At 48.4% G+C, this 23,787-nt stretch overlaps 1 protein-coding gene and 1 long non-coding RNA gene across 2 annotated transcripts in view; one reads left to right on the top strand and one right to left on the bottom strand.

Moving 5' to 3' along the window:
- The window catches only part of C14H1orf21 (chromosome 14 C1orf21 homolog), a 191,285-nt gene that overhangs the window by 18,273 nt on the left and 149,225 nt on the right, over window positions 1-23,787 (bottom strand). Inside the window, exons 4-5 of the mRNA XM_028530899.2 lie at window positions 8,362-8,438; window positions 1,206-1,266 (exon numbers count right to left, since the gene is read on the bottom strand). Coding sequence (XP_028386700.1) covers window positions 1,206-1,266; window positions 8,362-8,438 — 138 coding nt within the window. The remainder of the gene's footprint in view (window positions 1-1,205; window positions 1,267-8,361; window positions 8,439-23,787) is intronic.
- LOC118498077 lies at window positions 16,433-21,084 on the top strand. Its single transcript, XR_004900604.1, has 4 exons — window positions 16,433-18,110; window positions 18,671-18,681; window positions 18,799-18,803; window positions 21,074-21,084. It is a non-coding gene; the product is annotated as an uncharacterized LOC118498077 (long non-coding RNA).

A 23,787-nucleotide genomic window follows, 5' to 3' on the forward strand; every position in this document is an offset into this window, starting at 1 on the left:
TCCCTCTGGAAAGTCATGCACAAGCCAAAATTAAACCAAAACTGAAAATGAAATATTCTCCTCCTAAACGAGCATTTATGCACAGTCAGGGAGCAGCATGGACGAATCCACCATTTACATTCATCCTGCATCTCTGTGTTTCCCCATTGGGGACGGTGGCTGGTCTTTTAGCAGTGCACTAGGAGACAGAACAATTATCCTCAGAGTGGACCTGCCGCTGAAATACTGATGAGTGCAAGGCCTCTGCTACCTTCCACTGAGTGACAGGTGGAACAACTTGGGAATTTATGAGGAAACACTCAGATCAAAGGACCGCAAAAAGTACAAGAGAAATAAAGGTAAAACAGAAAAACTGTCAAAGGCAAAACTGGCCTGTGATGCCTTAGCTAAAGTATTGGTATGTTCTGATTTAGGACTGTACCCTTCTTCAGAATAAAGCTTTCAAATGATAATACTCGATTTCATAGTTAAAATTCACCCCTCTGCACAGATGAATTTAAAGTCCATAAGCATGGAAGCCTGTGATTGTTACTGGAGTCTATACTTGGTTCACCTGATTAGCACGTGGCACCCTGAAATCATAAATATGGGTTCCATTCCCACACGGATCAACTTCACACCCTCCTGTCGATGTGAAAACCACACATTCCTAGAGATGCAACCTGGAGGCTCTGCTTTGGAGCCACAGAGAAGCGGGACAGTAATAATAATTATTATCCTAATTATTGTTAGCTTTTCCAACCCGGGTAAGTTACTCACGCACTCCGAGCCTCAGTTTCCTTGCTTGTAAAAGGCAGATAATACAGGTCTCACAGCCATTACCCTGACGTGGGTGTTGGTTGCAATAAGTACATGATGTTTGTAAAGAACCGAAAATGGAGACGGGTAAGACTTGGCAGGTACCCTCTTGCTTGCAGTCTGAGCTCAGAGCAGCGCTTCCAGTGCAGACAGAGGTGCTCACGAGTCTCTGGCTTTAAGCACCTGAATTCATGATCAACAGTAGCCCAGGATCCTGGGAAGCTCCATTATACCTTAAACATTCTCATAGCCACACTTTTTTTTTTTTGCATAGAGAGGGGGACTTTTGCTTCAACTCTCCACCCAACCCCTTACAAAAATAACTTGGTGACACAGAAACCAGAATAGTGTGACCCTAGCTCACGACGCCATTAGCCTCGAAACATGTACTTTATTTTACTTCTTACCTTTTCGATTTTTTCGTCCAGCATTCTGAAGAATTCTTGTTGGCTCTCAGAGATGTGCATGCTGAAACACAAAGAGCAGTTCAGTGCATATTTCAATGTTTTCGTAACCTCCCTCCCTCAAGAAAAATGCAGAGTCCCTAAACGCGGAGGCAGACACTGTAGACTTTTCCACTGAAATACTCTGAAGTTATAGTAGGAATGAGTGTTATTCCAGCGATCCTACAAATGCATTTTATAATCGTCAATCTGTGCCTATGATTGAAGAAATACGATTTCCTTTCACTGTACACGTTATTCACAGTGATGTTACTGGGAGGCGTGCGCCACATTTTTTCTTTTTGGATACACAATTGGTGATTTAAAAAGGCACAGGCAAGTAAGCACGTGGCACATCCCCACCCTGCGTGTAACCGTACACAGATATACCCTAGTTATCCTGTGGAGACGTGTGTTTTACAAAGGTCGCCAGCATCAGCATGCTATCCAGCTGACCGTCTAGCTGTGGGCTGGCAGCAAGTCTGCTGAGGACTCGCCATTGGCCCCGAACACCGATTGGCATTGGTGACAGCAAACGTGCTCTTCTGGGACGGGAATTCCACTGGGACAAAGGAGGAAGTCAGGAGGCGGGTCTGGGTGGCCTCAGCCCTGCGTCTGTGCTTGTTCCACCCCATAAGAGCAAACGGCGAGGTGAACGTGGTCCCACGGGTGAGGAGAGCGGGGAAGCTTGCTGATGGGAAGCGCAGGCGGAGGAGGGGCCTGGAGGCGGAGTGGTTTTAGTGACCGTAGTGTCTACCTAGCGCACAGCTGTGGGTCCCAAGGAGGTTCAGGGTGCTGGCGTGAGAGACGCACTGCAGTGCTTCTTTCCCTACTGTTAGTGTCTGTTTGCTGTCGTGGCTGCAGAGGGCGGGTGGGGAGAGTGGCTCTGGAATAGCCCCTTCCCTTCAAGTCTAGACAGGGTGAACAGCCCTCAGCATGGCGCCTCATCCGTTAGGGCTCGCAGCCAGCGACACGTGACCCCAAAGCCTTCAGCTCTCCCATGGCAGATAGTGGGGCTCCAAGGAGGCTTCCCCCCGTGTGGAACACTGAGATTTAAAGTCTGGGGGCACAATGACATCAGCTCTGACGCCAAAGGCAAACAGTAAGCCTACCTGGGCCACGATCAACGTTCATGGGTATAAAGCACATCTACATGTGCCACGTGAATCTGCCTCTGCCACGTGATCGCCGGCATGAGGTAGGGGCCCTGCTTCAGAGACAGGCTGCGTTCTCGCAGGTTAGGAAGGCGGGGCGGAATCTGGGATGATGAGCATGTAACAGTCTCCTCTGTCTCTGGCTGGGCAGAAGGGCCATCGTGCACAGCTGAGCTTTCCCAGACTCCTCATGGTTTTCCTTTCAGTGGCAAACATTTTTTATTTGAGCCACTTTGGATGCACGGCTTCTGAACGTCACACTCCCTCGTAGAGGCGCCATCACAAACACTACTTAACTCTCACTTCACGACTGGCAGCCCCTTCCAGGGTCTTAAATCACAACAGACTTCTGGGAAACCCTGAGAACTGTCTTTAAGCAAAATGGCTCTGAGCTCCAGGCTGGTGTTCTTCACCTGAGTTTGAGCTTTTCTCTCATTTCTTCTCGTTGGAGGAGTATCAGTCCTCTTTCAGTTTTTTTCCCGGTTGCTGCCTCTACTCTGTGCTTGGACCCAGTGTGGCCAGGTTGTGAGAGCCATGTCTACAGCTGTGTGAACAGGCTCCGAGGGGGAGCCTGGGGGACTTCGTGTGAGCCGGGACACGAGCAGCCTGGCACCCACTGTGGCTGCCCAGACAGGATTCGGGAACCTCTCCTGATACTGGCCAAGCTCTCCGCAGATAAGGCTGCTGGGCAGCGCTGGCTGCCGGACAGGAAGGGCAGGATGACATAGATCGCTTAACATACACATAACCATATATATGTTCCTTCCCCCTGGAAATCCCAAAAGACCTCATAAAAACAGCATTTTTAGGATTTGATGTTCATTGTGGGAACTTTCATGCTAAGCTTTTCAGCGTACATTGCTCTGCATATAACAGGAAGGCAATAAATGCAACATTAATTGATCTCATGGTCTCCATTTAAATGTACGTGACTCGCGACCTCAGAGGGCAGCCCAGTCTCTCCGCAGGGGGGAGGGGCAGACCGCTGACTCCTCAGGTGTAAGACCCGGGGCTGGTCTGCGGTCCCTCCGGCACTCACATTCTGTGACTGCGGCTGACTTCCATGAGCTCCTTCCGAGAAGGAAGGAGTTACCACATTTTGATGATCACAATGTGAAAACGAGGGTGCGTGGTTAGTACTCACTAGTACGCACGCACTAGTAGTCACGCACACTAGTCAGACCAAGGGGACGTCTTAAGTAAAAGGGCCTCTCCAAAGGGAGTCTGCCATCTCGTGGTCAACAATGCTCAGGCTCAGGGGTCCATGTTAAGGGCGTGGGACCAAAGGTGATGGTGACGACCCCAACATGGTAAAGCAAAAACCAAAACCAAAAGCTCGGCGTTTTAAGCTTTGTGTGGTTTAATACATACTTTGTAGCCATTTACAAGCATGACAAGACAGGTAGCCCTTGATTAAAACACCTGGACAAAAGCCACACAACCCAGAATGAATTAGACAGGACCGTGTATTGCCAACCCCACCTGGATCCTGAACTAAGTATTAACGCTACACTGGGGTACAGGTACAGGAAGGGAGCGAGCATCTCCATGTCCACGTGTGCCCTTTGAGAAACAGCGCTAACCAAACGGGGGCACCCGGCCTGCCTTCCGTCGGGTGCACCCCTGCGATCACACCCCGCTGCAGGGACGCTGCCTGATTTTTCCTTGTCTGAGGGCGTTCCAGCAACCCGGCCTGCTTCTGCCTCACTTCAAAACCCACCAAGCAGAGCAGTGCACCACGCTGGTTCACTGCCTTGCCCCCTTGAAATGCAGTATGTGGACTGTCAGGAGACTGAGTGGAACAAAGGTGACTTATTTATTATCAAATCCTGATGCACACATGAGCTCTTTCAGACACACGCTGTCCCTGGAGGTGGGGCAGACACCGGCAGGTGGCACGGATGTCCGCACGAGGTCCCTGTTATCCGGGCGTCATCCCAGGGATGAGGTACCCCAAAGCAGGAGTCTTCCTTGGCTGTTTCCCGTAGGTTCGTTTCAGAGAGAAGCTCCGAAGTCTCTCCCACAGGGGCAGAGGCAGAATACCTACTCTGATGAAATAAAATAGCTCACATGGACTAACTCCTGCTCAGATAAATGTCTTCTTCTCATGTGGGAACCCCATCAACACAGTGGCGTTAACAGTAGTTTTTATGTTGGAAAGTATAAACTGCACTGTGAGAAACAGCCCCTCGATTCCTCGCTAACAGCTCGACTCCTAATGCTTCCTGTTGCACCGTTTGATGGCTGTGAGTGGGCAGCAAGGTGGAGAAAGAGCACTCCGGCTTTCTATCTCTCCTCACGATGTTAGAAAGGAAAAACTGCATTCTTTGTGACTTGGTTTATAAAGCATGAGTGCCTGAGGCTAAATTAGATGAATTTGTCTAAAAGCCCTTTATAAAAAAAGCCTGCATGCTGGCGCCTGATTGAACGAACAAGGCTTAACAATTTCAGTAATCCCGTTTCTCTGTAATGACCACAACCCCACCTGGGAAACGCCAGCGCCCGCATGGGAGACTCGCTGTGGCCCCTGGTGGATGACGGCAAAGCTCTTGCGAGTTAGCCCTGGACCAGCAGAGCCTCTTCCTGCTGTGACTTCCCTGCTTCACGAGGCTAGAGACAGTAACAGGATGGGATGAGCCTTACTGACAAGTAAGCGAAGGATCAGCAGGTGGGCCAAGTGAGCTTTAGAGCTGAAAGATACATGGCTGTTCTGTTCGGTGACTTTAAAAAAAGTTTCCAAATTAAAAAAAAAAACCTTAAGCCAGCAAAGCATGAGAAGGCAAGGTCTTGATTCCCTGATACGTCAGCTGCAAAAATGAAATTCAATTATTCACTGGGTTCCCGGCACATCCTGGCCCCCACACACTGATTTCTTCACGATCATCATGGTTATTTTTCAGCTGGACCTCCGGGAAGCGGGGCTAAGCCTAATCCCCACAACAGGACACGCCCTTGCTCCTAGTTCGCGTGTGGTGCACGCCCCCTTTCAGCCCATGGTTTTGTTTTTAAAAGAGAGTAAGATGAGCGCCCATGAAAACAAAACAAGAAACCAGAGCTAGGACCTTGACAACAACCTGGAGCTAACTGACCTCCCCCCTGGTGTGTTTCAGCTGCTGTAACTTACAGGGTGGGTCCTGCTCCCTGCGATCTTCTGGGGCTTGCTTGCCCCTCCCGGTGCTACATGTGTGGGTCCGTCCGGCACTGCACACAGTGCCGATACATTCATTTTAACTAATTTAAGTATTAACTTTAAATGAAGCAATTTAACGTTAACTTGCACATCCCACGGTGTGAACATGGTGTGGTGTATTTTTCCCAACTTCTAGGTAGAGGGCATTCGGATGGTTTCTATGACGAAGGCGTTTTTACCAAGCCATCGCAATGAGCACCGGGAGTGCGTTATTTCCTGTCCTCCCCAGCCCTGCAAGACACTTGCATTTTTCTCCGAGAAAACCGAAGCTCAGAGACCTTAGGTCACTTGCCCGAGATTACGAAGTCCCTAAGAACGTGCTCCACATGTTGGAGCAAAGGAAGATGTGAGAATCATCTGCCTTTGTCATTCACGAACCTCCCACTGTCTGGTCCCAGACTGTCCTTCCATTCACGGGGGGAAAAAAACTCACGATCTTACTCTCTACAGCTGCATAAGAAAGGAGTGTTTCCTTGGTCCCACGAATCAGCAAGCAAGAAAAGTAAAAGTCTTCTCTGGCCCTTCGGAAGGATTTCTTAGTTGAAGTCCAGGAACCTGATGTTCTGACTCACAGTTTACAAGACACACACACACACACACACACACAGGAGCATGCTGCTGGGTGAGGCTTTTTCTTCGTAATTTTCATGTAAAAACACGAGCCAATTTAATCAAGTTCCCTGAGGGTTGGCCCACGTCACTTTTGCAAAGTGTCCCGCTTCGGGGGTGTCCACGTGAAATCAGCACGCACTCAGAAGGCAAAGACCCTGTCCTTAGTCTAGTCTCCGCTCGGAACTCAAGAGATAAGGGAAGCATTTAAAAATAGCAGGTATCAAATGGCTGGGATGAAAAGATAATTAGGTTCCGTCATCAGATATCTGCCGTTCCCAAAGGCAGATAAAGGTAGTGTAGATAAGAGTGACTAGCAGGGGAGTGAACCGGAGGAGCTGTGGTTATAGATAGCATCACACTCACCTAAGGGCGCTCAAACAGGCTGTACCAATGTACTGATGTTAGAAATGACAAGTGGATTTTGAAATGTCTAGTTTCCTTTGAGAGCAAAGAACTAACCCCCTGAGCTCGTTCAGCACTCCCTTTTGAAAAGTCGTAATCGCTGTTATCACAGCAGCGGTGGCCAGAGCAATTCCACAGTCGCTGAGCCAGGTTAACGTGGTTCTGAACCAGGTTATTTTTGTCTCAACTTCCTGGGAGGAACCAGAGATTAACACAACATCTACTTATGATTTTGACTTGTGGGACCATATATATAATGGTCCAATTTATTTTGGAGTGGGGTGATGGTGGCAATTGTGTGATCAGAAGTCCGAGGGGGGTTGCTAAAATTTAGGGGGGCACCACCAGAGAGGCTTGTAGCCTCTGGGATGCCAGAACGTCTTTGAAGAAAGGGGAGTTGGCTTCACTGTCACACAAAGTCCATTTTGTCACCAGATCAAGGTAGACTCTGTTCTAGAGCAATTTAGAAAACTAAGTATTCTCTTTAACTTTTTGATGGTGAAAGTCATAACACACAGTAAAGAAAACATAAAATGTTATTTGTCCATTTTTAAATGATAGTAAAGGGACACCCCCATAACCAACCAGATTAAGAAACAGATCCCATGGTCCCACGGTCTCCCGGGCCACCAGAAAGAACCACTGTTCCTAATGGAACACCTTGCCGCCTCCTTGCTTGCCTTTATTATTTACTGGAGGCAGATATAAAACCTATTGCTCAGTTCTGCCTGTTTCTGAACTTCGTGGTAATGAACTCTATGTAGGCAGGTACGACTGCTTGCCCTACTGCTGTAACCTTACATCGTGAGGTCCCTTCACCTTGACACGTGTGGCTATAGGTTGTTCATGGTCACTGATGAACATGGTCACTGACACGCAGTATTCCTATTATAAGAATGCCTCCACAGAAAAACAGGCTAAAGACATGAAAAACAAGCTTTTGACCTCCAAGAGCTTCAAGAGCACACAAACACAATGCTGCTATGGATGCTCCTGTGGGCGCTCATGTGCAAGGCTCCGTGTACCCGGGCGTGGAGCTGCTGGGGGGAAGGGGTGTGGAGGTACAGTTCTACTGGGTAACGCAAGCTGTTTCCCAAAGCAGCGGTACCAGTTTAGATTCCCTCCCGCAGGCACCAAGGGGCCCGTGTTCCACATCGCGGTCCACGCTTTGTATCGTCAGACCCCTAAAGCTTTGCTGATCCTGGGGTGTGGAGTGTCATTTCTCTCATGTGCACCAGCCATTCACGTTTCCTCTTCGGTGAAATGGTTGTTCATGTCTTTAGCCTGTTTTTCTGTGAGTTCTGTGTCTTTTACTCACTGGTTTGCAGAAACACTTTATATCGTCTGCAAATCCAAATATTGTCAGTTACATGTGTCATAAACTGTTCCATCATCGTGTGGCTTTTACTTTCCTACAGTGTGTTTCGATAAACAGTTTTTAATTTTAACGTGGCCGAAATAATTAATCATTTTCCTTGAGATCTGTATCCCTTGTGACTCATTTAAACTTTTTTTCTTACTGCTCAGCCATAAAGATACTCCCCTGTACTTTTTTCTCCCTGGCCACGTAAATGCCCGCCCTGCCATGCACCGCGGGGCTGTCTGGGCTCTCCAGTCTGCTCCACTGCACCGAGCCCCACTCACTGGTCGTAATCACTCACGCTTTACAAGAAGTCTTGATTATCCGGTAAGCACATTGGAATTTACTGAGGAAATAGTTTTAGCTTTAAAAACAATATAAAAAATAGGCATTAGAACTTACTTTGCTCTGGGTTGATGAACTAATCCCGGAATCTCTTTATTGGTTTTAAGTCTTGCATTGGAACTGGCACTTTTTTCCTGAAACACACAAACATACACGTGTAAGAGACGAGGTGGGAGCCAGCCGTTCAATGACCGCACGAAGTTCCATCCCAGAAACGCTCTGTGTGTTGGGGACCCCCCCGCAGCCGGTCACTTTGCGAGGACAGAAGTCCTTGCAAAGATGTTTCACTGTCTGGGTAGAACCGCCAAAGGTGGTCACGAAGACAGAGATTTGCTTTTTAACTGCTATGACTCGTTTAGAAAACGATGTGTTGTTAACATCCGATTTTTAGGCCGAGCTACTAAAGGTAGCAAGGACCAAAGAGCAGAAGGCTCTAGCAGCGTCAGGAAGAGCAGCAGAGCAGCACAGCCCAGACTGCCTCGGCGTGTTCGTCTGCAACAGACGACTGGGGTCGCCGACTCCTCAAGTTTGCACAAGGCTGCGGCAGCGACGGAGGCGAGAGGAGTAAAAACAACGACCATTTCCCGCCCACTACAAACACTGGGATTGAATTCAATTGAATTAATAACGTTCAATACTGGCCTGTGTTCAAGAGGCACTTTTTGGCTATCAGCCTAATCTGATTTCTTATTCCCAGCAAACCAGCCAGATGGGAAAGAAACATCCTCAAATCTTAACATACCGGTATATCAGTAACTGTAACACTATCACGCTGTATTTTTAGACATAATTTTTTATTTTGATTTAATTAATTTAATTAATTTTTTTTAAGAGGGAGAGAAGGGAAGAGAAGGAGAGGGAGAGAAACATTGAAGTGAGAGACAAACATTGATCGGTTGCCTCTTGAATGTGCCCCCATCGGGGACCAAACCCACAACCCAGGCACGTGCCCTGACCGGGAATTGAACCAGCTAACTCTCTGGTTCGTGGGACACCTAACCAACTGAGCCACACCAGTCAGGGCTATAGCCATTATTTTTTTAAAAATATATTCAAAGTGCTTTATTCTTTGCTCATGAAACATACCCCTAACAGGAAAGAAGAGACTATTCTAAAGCAATTTAAGAGACAACCACACACTTAAGGAACCAGAGGGGTGGCAACAACTAAAGACCTGGCTAAGGGGAGGAACAGAACTCCTGTGGGTCAACCCACCCTTCTCACCACCTGCAAAGCGATGGTCCCAAAATGAACTCTTTTGAGCTCAGATTTCTCCCAGGCCCGCAAAAGCCACTTACATCAATGAAATTCCAATGACTTATACGTTCTGGTGGTGGTTGGCTATTGACCATGAAACATGAGCTTATCTGTAGAACATTAGTATTCCAAAACATAGGGTAAGTGTGTGATTTTCTAGGAAAAGAAAGAATCATTGCAATTCTTTTGCAGCCTATCTTACCTTCCTTTCCTCATGCTAAACAGGAATGTTTCCATGAACAGGTAAAGTATAAAATGTATATTGTTTTCTCTGCTGGTAGAGTCAGGGGACAACCAATGAATTTCCTAATTTCCTACAAAGCAGGCGGAAGAACAAACAGAAAATGCTAACGCACTAGCCCCAGGAGGGCACACCCACATCCTCTCTCCACCTGGGGTGCCCGCGGTGCCAGACTTATGGGTCTGGCACTGTAAATCCATTATTCACTGGATTATAAATTTTAGTCAATTTATAGAGCTCTGCAACTATCACCTCAGTCCAGTTTTAGAAAAATTCTCTCATCCCAAATTGTTTCCCCAGCTCTGTTTGCAGTTCTTCCCTGCTCTCAGCTGCAGTCCCGGGAAACCACAGCCTGCTTCCTGCTCAAACACACATTTGCTTTTCTAGACTCGTGTAAACGGAACAGTACCTGGCATTTTTCACTTAGCGTAATGTTTCTGAGGTCTCTCCACATTGAAGCACATTTCAGCACTGCACTTACTGTAAGTGCTAAATAATACTCCAGTGGATGGCTACCCCCCATTGTGTTTATCCATTCTCCTGGAAAGTTTCTAGTTGGTGGCTGTTATGAACCATGCTGCCAGGATTGTTCGCACGCAAGTCTCTGTGAGGACACGCCTTGTCATTTCTCTTGGGTAGATTCCTGGGAGTGGAATCGAAAGACTGCATGCGTACTGCTTACGCGTATAGTCAAATATTGAAGATGTCATCCAACTATTTTCCAAAGTGGCCACACCATGTTTTATTCCCACCAGTTTGCGGGTGGTTCCAGCTTCTCCACATCCCCGCCAGTGACAGATTATTGCCATTCAAGTGAGTGTCTCCTTGTGGGCTTGCTTTATTTTAAAAATGTGACTTGGAGCCCTGGCTGGCATAGCTCAGTGGATTGAACGTGGGCTGCAAACCAAAGTGTCACAGGTTCGATTCCCAGCCAGGGTACATGCATGGGTTGCAGGCCATAACCCCCAGCAACTGCACATTGGTGTTTCTCTCTCTCTCTCTCTCTCTCCCCCTTCCCTCTCTAAAAATAAATAAATCAAATCTTTTAAAAAAGCTTTAAAAATGTGACTTGGACTGGTCCTTACAGTTCCTTGTATCCCTCAGAACACCTAGCGTCTTGCTACACGGAGCATTCGCATGCCTACCGGGGAGCTGCCGTAGCATCAGGGAGTCAGTTCTGTATCTGCTTATAGACACCATTTAACTTCTACTCTGGGTGTTCATTGGGGGAAAGGGGAGGTTTAAAGAGATGTCTTAAAAATTACAAGGAAGCAAACAAACAAAACCACGAAGGGCTGGAGGAAGAAGGAAGCTGACGGGGGCCCAGATGGAGCAGACCCAACAACAGAGGAGTCGCGCCCGGCCACGTGTGGACGCACCGGGCGCAGAGACGGAGAATCAGACTGGGAGGTGATAAGATGTTGTCTCCCTTGGCAAGAAAAAACTATCTTCATGGTATTTGACACTTACAAACAAAGTACCTAAAATAAACTAGGGCCAAGGGAGACCATGTGGAAGCCACTGAAAGGCCCTCAGCAGGCAGTTTGCAGAGCAGGTTTTTTTTGGTGAAATTTCAACATGTATTAATTATTTATATATTTATATAAGTATTCGTGATATTTAATATTGTACATATTGTTAACATTTTATTTTCAATCACAGTTTGCGTTCCACATTCTTGTGTCTTCGTTTGAGGCACGCAGCATTGCGGATTCAGGGAGCAAGCAGAGTCTCCCACGACCCGTTCCCACGGGTACCAGAGTCATCTGGATGTGTGCTAAAATGCAGATCCCCAGGCTGAGTGTGCGTCTCTGGGATCTAGGCCCCGGAATCTGCATTTCAGCCAGGAGGCCCAAGCGAAAAAAGTTCCAGAACTTCTAAGTCGGAAAAAAGATGCCTTCACGCTTAGGATCCCCCAGTTGGTTTTCCACACAGTGGTTCTCACAGTGAGCCCTGGGGTTCTGTGAGCCGCCTCGGGGTCACCAGAGAGGCCGAGCAGAGCAGAAGCCCCCTGAACTGTTCCACACCGAGGGGCTCCACCAGTTGAAAAAAGCCTCCATTTCTCCAAAGTGCTTGCAAACTAATGTCAGGTAGTGACAGGTGTACTTCAACAGCGAATCAAACAACTTTCTCTTTGGCTCAGAACTGTTTTCTTTCTCTATGAACAGAAAAGGCTCATCAGTGTCGAGAGCGACCTTGTCTTTCCCTTCCTAGTTCCTCTGACGCTGGAGACAGTCTGACCATCTGTATTTACGCTGCTGCTCTCCAACCACGGGTGCAGGGTGGGGGTGCGGGGGGCGTCTCCCAAAGGGGAAGTCGGGATGGCGGGAGGCACTGAGAGCTCCTTTAAAAAATTCCTCGCACTTCACCTCCATGTTGGCGGGGATGAAACTGGTTTTCCCTGTCCCTCCTTTGTCTGTGTTGTTCCTCTGAGTCTGAAAGGACACAGGCAGCGGCCTCCCTGGGAGGGTCCCCGCACTGGCTCTGGGTTGGAAGTGTGGGAGCAACCTCATTTTCTTTTTGCTGGGCCCAGCGGTGTAAAGAAATCCCAGGGGCCAGATGGATGCAGGAAGCTGGAGGCCTAGAGAAAAGAAGAGGGGGCGGGAATAATGGCTCCGCAGACTGCTAATGAGGGCTCTGCACAGAGAGGGGACACAAAAGCACTAAAGAGAAACTCTCAAAGCGTCCCGCCCTCCACACAGACCGCGTTTTGGGTTACACGGGGACCACTGCATTTCAGAAAGGACGTGAAGGCTGGAAAAGGCCACTTATTCACAAGAATTAGGAGGCTCAGGGGGCACATGCATATTTAAAACATAGGAACACACTGAGCTATATAAAATAAATGAGTGATCATTCCAGCTCTGGGGAGGGACCCACAGAATGTACTCTGCAAGGAAACAAGCTCAGCCGAGGTTGCACGTGTGATCTCCCGAGTGGTATTAACATGAGAGGACACTGCCTCCTTCAAATATAGAGGAATTTTATCTTCTGTCTTTCGAATGATGCTAATGAGCTGAGCCACCCTCACTCGGTGAGAATTCGGATGGTCAGCAAACGGCAAGACCCACGCTACCAGCTGCAACCCTTGACGTGGGCGCACCAGTATCGTTACGATGATGTGAAGTCAACACTGCTGTTACAATTACCTGCCCAAAGACAGGATTCGAATGAGCAGTATTTGGCTAGAATTATTTAGTGGGAATGAAGTTGGCAAGAGAAGTCTCCATGTTATGGAAATTCTTTTTTCTATAAAATACAGCCCACGCACCTCGTTTTCTATGCAGCAAATGTTAGGTGGGGTAAATCAGTTTTAAAACACTCAGTATTTTTTCACGTAGTTGATTCTCAAGGTAGACTGGAAACATTTAAAATAATCTTGAAAAAGTAAACATCGATGTAAGAACTTGTTCAGAATGGAATTAACTGTGTACCAACCAATCTAAAGCAAAGTCTTTAAGGCACTAGGCCATTAATTAAAAGGAGGAAGCTATAATAACTCCCTCCTTTTTGTAAGTTGTTACAACTTATACTGAGAGCTAGGAGTTAAGGATACTGTCAACAAGATGATGTATCTCCAAGTTTTTCAAAAGAGTAACATATACACACCCAAGAGAATTAACTAATTTGGAGAAACCATATTCAATTCTTGCCCAAAATGTTTGTATCAGGACAGGGTAGGTTACGTTGCAAGGAGGAACAACCCTGGATATTGTAGTTCAACTGCTGACAAGTTCATCTCCTGCGCATGCTCTGTGTGTGGGTGGGCAGGGGGCTCCGCTCACCCTAATCGCAGTGGGACACCACGGCAGAGAAAACTCCCGGCCCATCCGTCACTAAATCACTGTTTAATGGTACTCAAGTGCCAGGCTGTGCTACGAGAAGATCCGAGATGTAATCCTCGTCCACTAAAAAACAAAGAGGAAGGCGAAGAGATGTTCCAAAGTGCTAGCAGTACGTGGGGTGGGTGTGCTCCTGATGGGTGACACCTCACTCCAGCAAGGAGGTCAGGGGTGCTGCCTGGAGAAGGGACCGGGCAGGGCTGTGGGGAGGGGAGGAACGAGGCCCTGGCAGTACTGGAGAGAGCAGGGCACCTACTGAGAACCACCGAGAACCTGGTACGGCCAGAGTGGGCCTGGGGTGCCAGGAGGGACGTGATGCAGGGGCGAGGTGGGCAGGGGCCGGGCCAGGGAGGGCTCTGCCTGGGCATTTGGATTTTCCCTTGAAACAAGGGGGGAACCACTGAGGGAGTTTAGAAGCTTCTGGCAAATGCCAGAATTGTGTTTCAGAGGTGGAAGCAGAGAGGAGGGCCCGTGAGAGGCTGAACGAAGAGGAGGGAGGTGTGCAGAGCCCACCGCAGGAGACTGGGACCCTGGAGTCAGATAGCCCCTCCGCTTCCAGCTGTGTGACCCTGAGCGGGTTTCACAACCGCTGGGCCTCAGCTCCCTCGCCTGTGAAATGGGAATAAAAGTAGTGCTACTTCCTCAGGCTGCCTGTTGCACAGGGAGAGCATGACCAATGACAGCTCGGTAATTAGCTGCTCTGGGAACAGAGACGAGAACTGAGAGTTGCCAAGAAAAATCCTGAGGGCCCATGCCATGCAAGGCACCTTGCTGGACTTTGAGAGAAACAATAAGAAAAAAGCCAAAAGAGATTTTGAAAGAAATAACAAGGGAAAAAAAGACAAACAACAAGGAAAATAGACAAACAAGAGAAAAACTGCAAATGTCAGAGAAAAACGCAAATGCTACATTATAATAGGAGAACTCATAAGATTTGAGGTCGACCGGATGTGCATGGGAGAGGGAGGAAGAAAAAGTATCATGGAGACCGACAGCCCGATTTTTGGCTTAGCCGACAATTTTTTCTCCCTTGCTGTCGTGCGTGACAGATGGGCTGACGTTCCACCTGAAGGTATCTTTCTGGGCAGCAAAGCAAAGGTGACGTGGTTACTAAGGCAGAAACAGGGCTGGGCAGAAGCGCATTTTCGCCGACGCGGATGAAACAAGCGTCAGGGCGGAGCAGCGGTACAGGTGCAGAGCACATCTGTGCGAGGGCCGGGAGTCGCTCGGCTGACCGCACAGGTGTGTGCTCGGGCCCGAATGCACCTGGGGGACCGGGCAGCGGCTCCTCTCGCTCCCTGCTTCTCACATCAGTGCATCACCCTGGTTTCATCTTCTCACAACCCTGAAGCAACCCCAGATTCAACCCTTCCAACTCTGTGACCCAGCAGGCTCGAGGGTCTTTCTGGTCAGCCCCAGGCCCACAGCGCCCCTCCGGTGTGGCCAGTCTGGCGGCGGGGGGGGGGCTCCCTCACAGGGGGGAAGGGTTGCTGGGAACAAAGAAGTGATAGTGGCCCCAATACACCTTCTGTCTTTCTGCCTGTGAACTCTTAGTATGAAGTTTCCCCCCTATTATTATATATTATATATTTTTAATGTACATACACTCTCTGTGGCATATATTATGATTTTTTAGAAGTGTGTTTTTTAGCAATCTTTTTACGTTTTCACATACAGGAGTTTTGAGTTTCTGACTGGCGGGAAAGAACAGACTCCTTTGTCGCCTATTATTTCTTCCATCCCTTCTGCGGTCAGCCCTGTGGTTCTAAACTTAGCTCCCTGCACGCACACTCTCTCCTGCACTCTCTGACGCCTCTCCCGGCAGAGGTTGGAGTAAAGAGGGGCTGGATGTCTCAAGAGCGCCCCAGGCTTTCCAGCCAACACCAGCGTCAACTCCTTGCGCTATGATCATTCCACAATGTGGGTGGATGCAGCCGGTCGCTAGACGTCTATACGCAGACTTGACGGGCAATAACCCAATCCTGCGTCGTTCCCTTATGGACGTACTTTTAGCCTGAGGCTGGGAAGAGACTGGTTGGTTCGAGCTAACATTAGGGTTGAAAAGCTCTTTAAAATCGAAATAGGGAACTTAGGCAATAAAGCACAGCACCATTTTTTTTTTAAGATTCTCCTTTTGGAGAAAAGGTGCCGCTAGGTATTATCTTCATTCCAAACTTTGCAAACAGAATTGATCCTGAAATGCTTAAAGGGGTGTGTATAACCACAAGTGCCTCTATTTGCGTATCTCCCTGGTCTTTGAGGAGCTTTCTAGAAAAGCTCCTGTGCTTTTCCACGTGTATTTCTCCCCACGGCGTCCCCTCAGATCTGTGCACCTGCCCATACACAACATATGGGGGGCGAGCACTTCCTGTGGATGTGGGCTGGGCTGGGGCTGGGCCCCCTGGGCTGTCTCGTCCCAAGCTGGGGAGACACGGTGAGAACACATGGTCTGTCCTTTCTCATCTCTCTGAGGCTGTTTCATCAGGAGACTTCCAAATCAGGGGTTTGTGAACCATACGAGGAGCCTCAGTTTACTACGTCGGCCAGGAGGTGAAGTGTCTCTATTCTCTCTCTAGGCCGTACAGGGCAGGTAAGTCTTAAGAGACGGTTTGCTTGTTCCCTCGTTCTTTGCCTCTGCACTTAAGTGAAAATCTTTTCCTGAGTAAAAGGCCAAAAAAAAAAGTGCACTGGCAATGAGAGAAACATATGTTGGAGTGAGTACGTGTTGGAGACCTTCAGTGAACCGTACGGGCCCATTCTGCACAGCCCGAGCCGTGGGGGTGTGTCCGGCCGAGCTGCACCACGGAACCCTTCCGGGCTGCTGGGGAAAACGGTCAGGTGACTGCTTATAGCACACAGCTTATTAATTCAGCGACACATATTTAAAACCACAGAGCGCGTGAAAATCACGTTGATTTGGAAATAACGGCCTTCCCACACGCACAGTTCGCAAAACAATTTAGACTTTCCAGGTGCATCTGACACCTGTGTTTGCACGGAATCACGCACCCTTTGGGTCTCGAATGTCGGCCTCGCCACTTCGGATTTGTTCGAAAGAAAATGCAGTTTGATTTGTCCTATGTTTGCTGTCTCAGAAATTTGATTCCAAGCTGTAAACACCACTGAGTGGTGGCGGTGTCCACTGCTTGCTGTATTGCTGTTGTTTCAAAGTCACTATTCAAAGGCTGCCTAAGACGACTCACAGAAACAGTAACTAAATTAGAATTTTTTCTCATTGAGCGACAAAACTGATTTTGTCAGAAGACCTCTATACGCATCTAAAGACCGTGTTTTAGGCCACTACGTTTCCCCCAAACTTTGTCTTCAAAATACAAGAGCGTCCTATACCATGTGGCTCAGATACAAGGTTGCATCTACTTTCCTGAAGAATAATTTAAAACAAAATACCAAACCTGCTCACATTCTGGCATATGCCGTAACACAGTGGGAACGCTTACCATGTAAAGATGACTTCAAGGGTATCTCTTAACAAAATCCAAGATTTCCTGCTAAGATTTAATAAAATCAGTAGTGACTTTATCCCATTTTTCAGACGGGATACTGAAGTAAAATCTCACAAACGTGAATGCTACATCTGTTATGCAAGCCATTTGTTAGGAACCATGCTCAAGACAAAACAAAACAACCCCCAAAACAATGTGCTTTTATGCCGGTACATTTGCCTACATGCACTGTTCTCCCCCTCTCCCTCCCCCACCCTCTCTCACAGCTACTGTTACAGAAGATGAACTGCTGGAGCACAGATACAACCATCTTTAATTTGTGTCTACGTCAGACCGCATGCATGTATTTCCCTGAAGCTCCTGAGATAATCCGGCACAGAGAAACGGAGCTTTTGATCGCTTGTCACTTACCGTCTCTTATAATTGCAAACCAACGGCAACAATGAACATAATAGCTGCCACTGACGGTACCCTTGCAGGTGGCAGACCCCACTCAGGGCAGCTGGGCATTGGGTCAGTTCAGAGCAAACGCCAAGCACAGCCCCTCCACGGGATAAGCGCCCGGCAGATGCCAGCAATGATACTACTTTTGCTGTTGTTATTAACTGTTAATCCCATCCTCCCCACAATGACTAGGGGAGGCCAGCGTTCACAGAGGGGGACGTTAAGCAGATACTTTGCACGTTGCCAAAGGTCAGAGAGTTACCGGCCAAGAGGAATAGGAACTCTGCATTTGTACCTGTTTCAATAACTGTTTTGCATTCTTAAAAAAGCCAAATGTATATAAACTAAAGAGGGTGGGAGTAAGGGTAGCCCAGGCAATTTTAAACTACCCCTTTAAGCTTCATCCCTAACGGAGAGACAAAGGCCTGGGACGGACACCCAATGTCAAAGGCACAGGCAGACCCCTGAGAGTCCCCTCATGGCCATTGCTGAAAAGCAGCACCGGCATCTCCCGGACCAAAGCAAGCCAAGGCCAAGCACGCGACAGGAAGGGGCAAGGTGAAGGAGGGACCGGCCACACCTGGTCAGAGCGGTCACCCTCGAGAGCCTCTCCAAAGGCATTTAGATATAATTTTTCTGACATATTAGTTTCAGGTGTACAACACAGTGATCCAATATTTATGCACATTGTGAAATAATCACCATAAAAAGTCTAGTTAATATCTGTCACCATACGTAGTTATAAAGTTTTTTTCTTGTGATGAGAACTTATAAGATCTACCTTGTTAGCAACTTTCAGACACTTGGTACAGCATTATTAACTATCCTTGCCGCGCCGGGCATCGCGGCCCCAGGGCTTACTTATTTTGCACCTGGGAGTTTGTACCTTTCGATTTCCTTCACCCCTTTCACCTACCCCCACTCCCCTTCTCTGGAAACCACTCGAATTTAAATTTTTAAAAAAGGTGAGTACTGCTGGCCAGCTAATACAGACAGCCAGTGGTATCATCAGAAGTGGTCTCTTATCATGGAAAACTAATTGTTAAATATTCAGGAATTTTGAAAGGCAGCTGTTGACAGTTTGGAGTCAGCCTCCAGAGGGTATTTATAGTATGGAGATTGGCAAACAGTTTAACAGTCCTCCAAACCCCCAGAGCTGATTTACCAGCACTGTATATAATTATATGCAAATGATTATTTTATATTCGTTTGCCATCTTTACCTGAGTCCTTGTTCTGTGCTTGAGACAGGGTTCACGACCATGGTAGGGTGGCCTTATGTAATTAAGTGGGAGCTTTTTCCTCGAATAAATACCCTTTTATATTTGGTCAAGAAGAACTACAATCCAGTGGAGTGTTTTGGGTAGACTGGGTTGGAATGATGTTTTAAAAAAAAAGTGGGTTAAAGGGGCCTCCATTCTTGGCTTCCCCAGGCTCAGGTCCTAGGGCAAACTTCGGTGCCCGGTCCTCTGCACAGCACAGGGGCCTCTTCCTGCACAGATGACAGGGGGACCCTTTCCTATCCTCCTAGCTCCTCGACCGTCACTTCCCTCCCAGCCCTGCCCCCACCCCGCCCCCGCACCGCCAATCTCCAAACAGCACTACTTGGCCACGCCCACCTTCTAACGTCACTAGTCTTGTAGAAAAGCTCTATTTTCCCCTCTAAATCAGGCGGTTGTCTATCCTTTGAAAGAAACATTGTAATCTGCAAATGAGTCAGGGTTTCCCTGTTTAACCTTCCAAAGAAGAGAAAAGTTCAGCCTCCACGACCCGCGAGGCAAATAACAGAATAGAGCTAAACCGCGTCCACCAGGACTAGGAACCCTGCTCTAGAAAATCCCCAGGCTTCCCCCCAATGCCGGCGGAGGGCGCCAGTGAGAGAGCCGTGGCCAGGAGAACCACTGCTTCCGAGTCCAAGTTAATGAACCGCCACCCGCGCGCTACTGCTCCCGTGTCACCCGAACAATTCGAAATCCACCCGAGAGGAGGAACCAGCGCTGCAGCAGCGAGTCAAGAGAGCGCTGGGACTTCATCAGCCTTGCGAAGAAAGGCAAAAGAAAACCCCACGTGGACACCCTCGTCCTCCTGGGAGACGCTTTCTCCCGGCCGTTCCTGGCACAGGCGTGGCGTCTCAGCGCATCTATCTGCTGATGCGTCTACCTTTTCTTACCATAGGTTGTTTTCATTGCTTCACCCTAACAGAATGCAAGCCCCTTAAGGACACCGACAGGGTCTAATCTCTTTGTAGTATGCCGTTGGAGACAGAGTAGGTGCTCAGTAAGGACTTGAGGAATGAATGAGTGGACACTGGCCATCCTTTGCTTGGGTGCTGCACTGTGTGACAACCTTCACCTCCCTCGGAATAGGGCAATGCCGACTGGGCAGAAGGGTTTTACGAATGAACTTGGGAGCTGGGGCACAAGGATGGGGAGACCAAAGGGGAGAGGGAATGGTGCTTTTATCGTAGCCTTCACTAATACATGTCCACTGTTATTCTTACAATTCCGACCATGTGTAGAAGGCCACACAGGACCTTCTGCTGAACACGCAGCAACGTGGCGCAGTCAAATGTGCAGAGACAGAAAGTAGAATGGCTGCCGCCAGGAGAGGGGGAGGGGAGAACGGGGAGTTGGTGTTGAGTGGGTACAGAGTTTCAGTTTTGCAAGATGCATAAAGTTCTGGTGATTGACGGTGATGGCTGCCCAACAATGAGAATGTACTTAATACCACAAGACAGTCCACTGTTAAAAATGTTAAAATGGCCCTGGTTAGTGTGGTTCAGTGGACTAAGCACAGGTGTGCAGACCAAAGGGTCAGGGTTTGATTCCCAGTCAGGGCACATGCCTGGGTTGCAAGCCGCGTCCCTAGCTGGGGGCTGTGCAAGAGGCAACTGATCAATATATCTCTTGCGCGTTGATGTTTTTCTCCCTGTCTTCCCCCTCTCTAAAAGAAAATAAACAAAATCTTAAATAAAAAATGTTAAAATGGTAAATTTCATGTTATGTACATTTTACTAAAATTAAAAAAAAATTCATAGCCAAGGTTGGAGGGAACTCTCACCTCCAATCTCCCCCAAGCTTCTTTCAAAAGATTTTCTCATTTGCTTCATCTAATCTATTATTTTATGGTGTCTCCTTATTTTTACGGACTCCCAAACCAACAGAAACCAGATTCATGTACAAAGGTCTGTGAAAATATTTACTTGTAACTTGATATAGTCTTCAGTCTCAAGGGGCACTGGCACGTCACGCAAGCCACGGACAGCAGGGGCCCGCGGTTCGGACGCACTGGGGGAAACCACACATCCCACCGAGGTTGAGAAACGCAAGAATTTTAACGATATGTAATGTCACACATTCGGAAGCTTTTAATGCCCTTGGACTTCGAGAACTCGGAGCAAACTCCCTCTGTGAAAGGAAATAGGGGTCATGGTTTGCTTATGACTCCAAAGTCAACCCACTTTATCAGGGGACGATAGGAGTGTCCAGGGGGAGGCCACGAAGCCAGACTCCAGGCCAGAAGGAACCAAGGGAAGTAGGGTGTGTGCAGCGACCTTACTGGGGAAGCACGGGCATTCAGAGAAGAGGTGCGTGTGAGGTTCAGAGAGGTGGGTCCCGGGGGGGCGGGGCTTCAGACTCTGCCACCTCGAGTCTGGGAGTCGTGCCTCAGTTACTTCCTCTGCCAAACGGGGGCAGCAGGATGGCTCTCATACGGCACTGGTGTCCTGTCAACTGAGATTAAATAGAAGGATGCAGCACCTGGGAGAGGGTAGACAGTCATTCTTAGATGTTATTATTATTTATCTTCATGGTGTATTACTGCTATTTACTACTAACAATAAATTTACTATGATATATATATCACATATATATGATATACACACACAAACTTCTGAAAAGTAACCAGGTCAACCTCAGGGACCTGTCCTGAAACGTTTTTTGCCCTGATGTCGTGGGTAATTGGGAGCAAGGAAGGCACGTAAAAGAGGGCAGAGTCTAGCTCCTGCATTTTGTGTGGCTGGTAACTGCCGGCTGTAGAGAGTCAAGGAAGGACTCGACGAAGGTCCTCCTGCCGGTGGCAGAACTGAGAACCTGTTGTGTAGTCCAGGCCTCCTTTCTCTCTGCGGTGGCGCTCCCAGAAGCGGTAGGGTTCTCGAAGCAGCTGGACGTTGGAAGCTCACCTTCCCCTTCTGAACTGTGTGCCGGAAGGAGGTGTAGACAGTCCCGCAGCAGGCGACTCGCCCTGGCCTGTGATGGCTGAATGAGGGACGACAGCAGCTGGCAGTCACCGAGTGCTAGCTCTGTGCTAGGTACACACCTCAGGCACACCTGGAACACGCTGGGAAGCAAGGAAAGAATCCTAAAACCTAAACCAACATGCCTAGGAGGCCTTACAGATGATCAGATAATGATCTGCCCTCAAGAGACCCAGGTCCGGGCCCCCTGCTGTCTGTCCTAGGTAAGCAAGGGACACTAGCCAGCCAACTGGGCCCACGGGCCAGGCATGTGGGCTGTGGGCCTCATCGGCACGTGACAGGGCTGTCTAGCTCTCTGCCCTCCAAGGGCAGCGTGCTTGGGTCTGTTTCCTCGGGCTGGTAGGGATCCCAGACAAGGTGCTTCTCATCGCGTCCTGGAGAGTCCAGACCCCCTTGCCAGCATCCTGGGAGCCAGATGGGGAAGGCGAGCAAGGACCTTGGCCTTCAGAGTGCAGACTCTCACTTCAAAGCCCCGATTGCAGTGTGGCGTCCTCGCCTCTGCTGTTGATGCTGACTTCCAGTGCATGCTCTCGTCGCAGCCCACTCTCACCTCCACTTCCAGAGATGGCTGGGGCCGGCGTTTTCAGAGCCTTCTGTTCACTTTACAGCGCACTTGGCTTTCTCGGGCTTGCTAAGTCAGCTCCCACTCTATCTGTTTCCGCCTTGCAGAATGTTACGTTGTACCCTGTTCTCTTCGTCTTAGAGGATTATAATTATTCTGCAAAGTCCTTTAACTGTTGTTTTCCCGGCATTTCAGAGGGAAATAAAGGGTAACATCTATATTCTTCCTGTCCTGCCTAATCCAATCTAGGCACTTTGTGGACGTTGTCTAATCCTACAACTGTATGCAGTAGGTGTTATTAGTGTCCCCAGTTAGAGCTGAGGAAGCCAAGAGTCAGCAGTTTGCCCAGGGTTTCCCAGGGGGTTTGAACTCATGTCTTTCTGATGTCAAAGCCCAGGTGGTAGGTCCTGGCCACATACAAGTGTCCTCGGTGAGATGACGGCGACGACCTCTGCCGATTGTCACCGAGCACTCACTGTGTGGTTTGTGCGCGTTAACTGCAACGCCCCCGGGAGACGACAGGTGCTACGACTATGCACCCATGTTCCAGAGGAGGAAACTGAGTCGCAGAGTGGACCAGGGGCCTTTCCAAGATCCCATGGCCCGGAAAGCGTGGCTCCAGGGGCCGTGCTCTTCACAGTCCCCGAGGGCAGCTCAATGTACCACGTCTACCTCGTGGATTTCCACCGTCTACTTCAGGACTCCCCGGCTCTGCTCTTCTCCCTTTCCTGCGTGACTTACTCCAAAAGAAAACGAAAATCTTACACGCCAACCAGGCGAACAGCAGACGGGCAGAGTTAAAGTCAAGTCATTTTGAAACTATTTGCGCAAGAAACTATTCTACTGTATTACGCTACCCTTTGTTTATAGTTACCTTCAGATACTCAAGTCAGGAATCAGGACGAACATGCCAACATAACTATTCACGTAAAAAACATAGTTCTTTAGAGAGGAAATGACAAGTGGAATTTGCTTCCTAGTCCGATAGCCTGAAACTACGTGTGCTAGGGGGCGCTATTGAACAATGTTAGGGGGTTTTGTTTGGTGTTCTTTGGATTTTTCACGCAGTCATTCCTTGGGGTAGGGTAAGCTTGTAATTTCTAATTAAAACCCATTTAACCTCAGCCTGGTAACTGTTAGTCAACACAACACTGCAGAAGAAATTTTATAATAAGTTATATTCATTATACGTGCAGTCGGTTCTTACTCATGCAGAGCCATTAATCACCCATTATTTTCCTTCCCACTTGCACGTCCGAGAACTCAATTAAAAGATAATGAAACGGAGGTGTTACACCCAGAGAAGGTGTCCCTGTCTCCGGAGCATTATTGATGGTGTAAAGGCTGGGCCTCGGGGCAGTTAATAGAATCTGTGAGCTAAAGGCAGCACCGAACCAAATTAGTGGAACCAAAACATTA

Source organism: Phyllostomus discolor, chromosome 14 (genome assembly GCF_004126475.2).
Source record: "Phyllostomus discolor isolate MPI-MPIP mPhyDis1 chromosome 14, mPhyDis1.pri.v3, whole genome shotgun sequence".
NCBI classification, from domain to species: Eukaryota; Metazoa; Chordata; class Mammalia; order Chiroptera; family Phyllostomidae; genus Phyllostomus; species Phyllostomus discolor.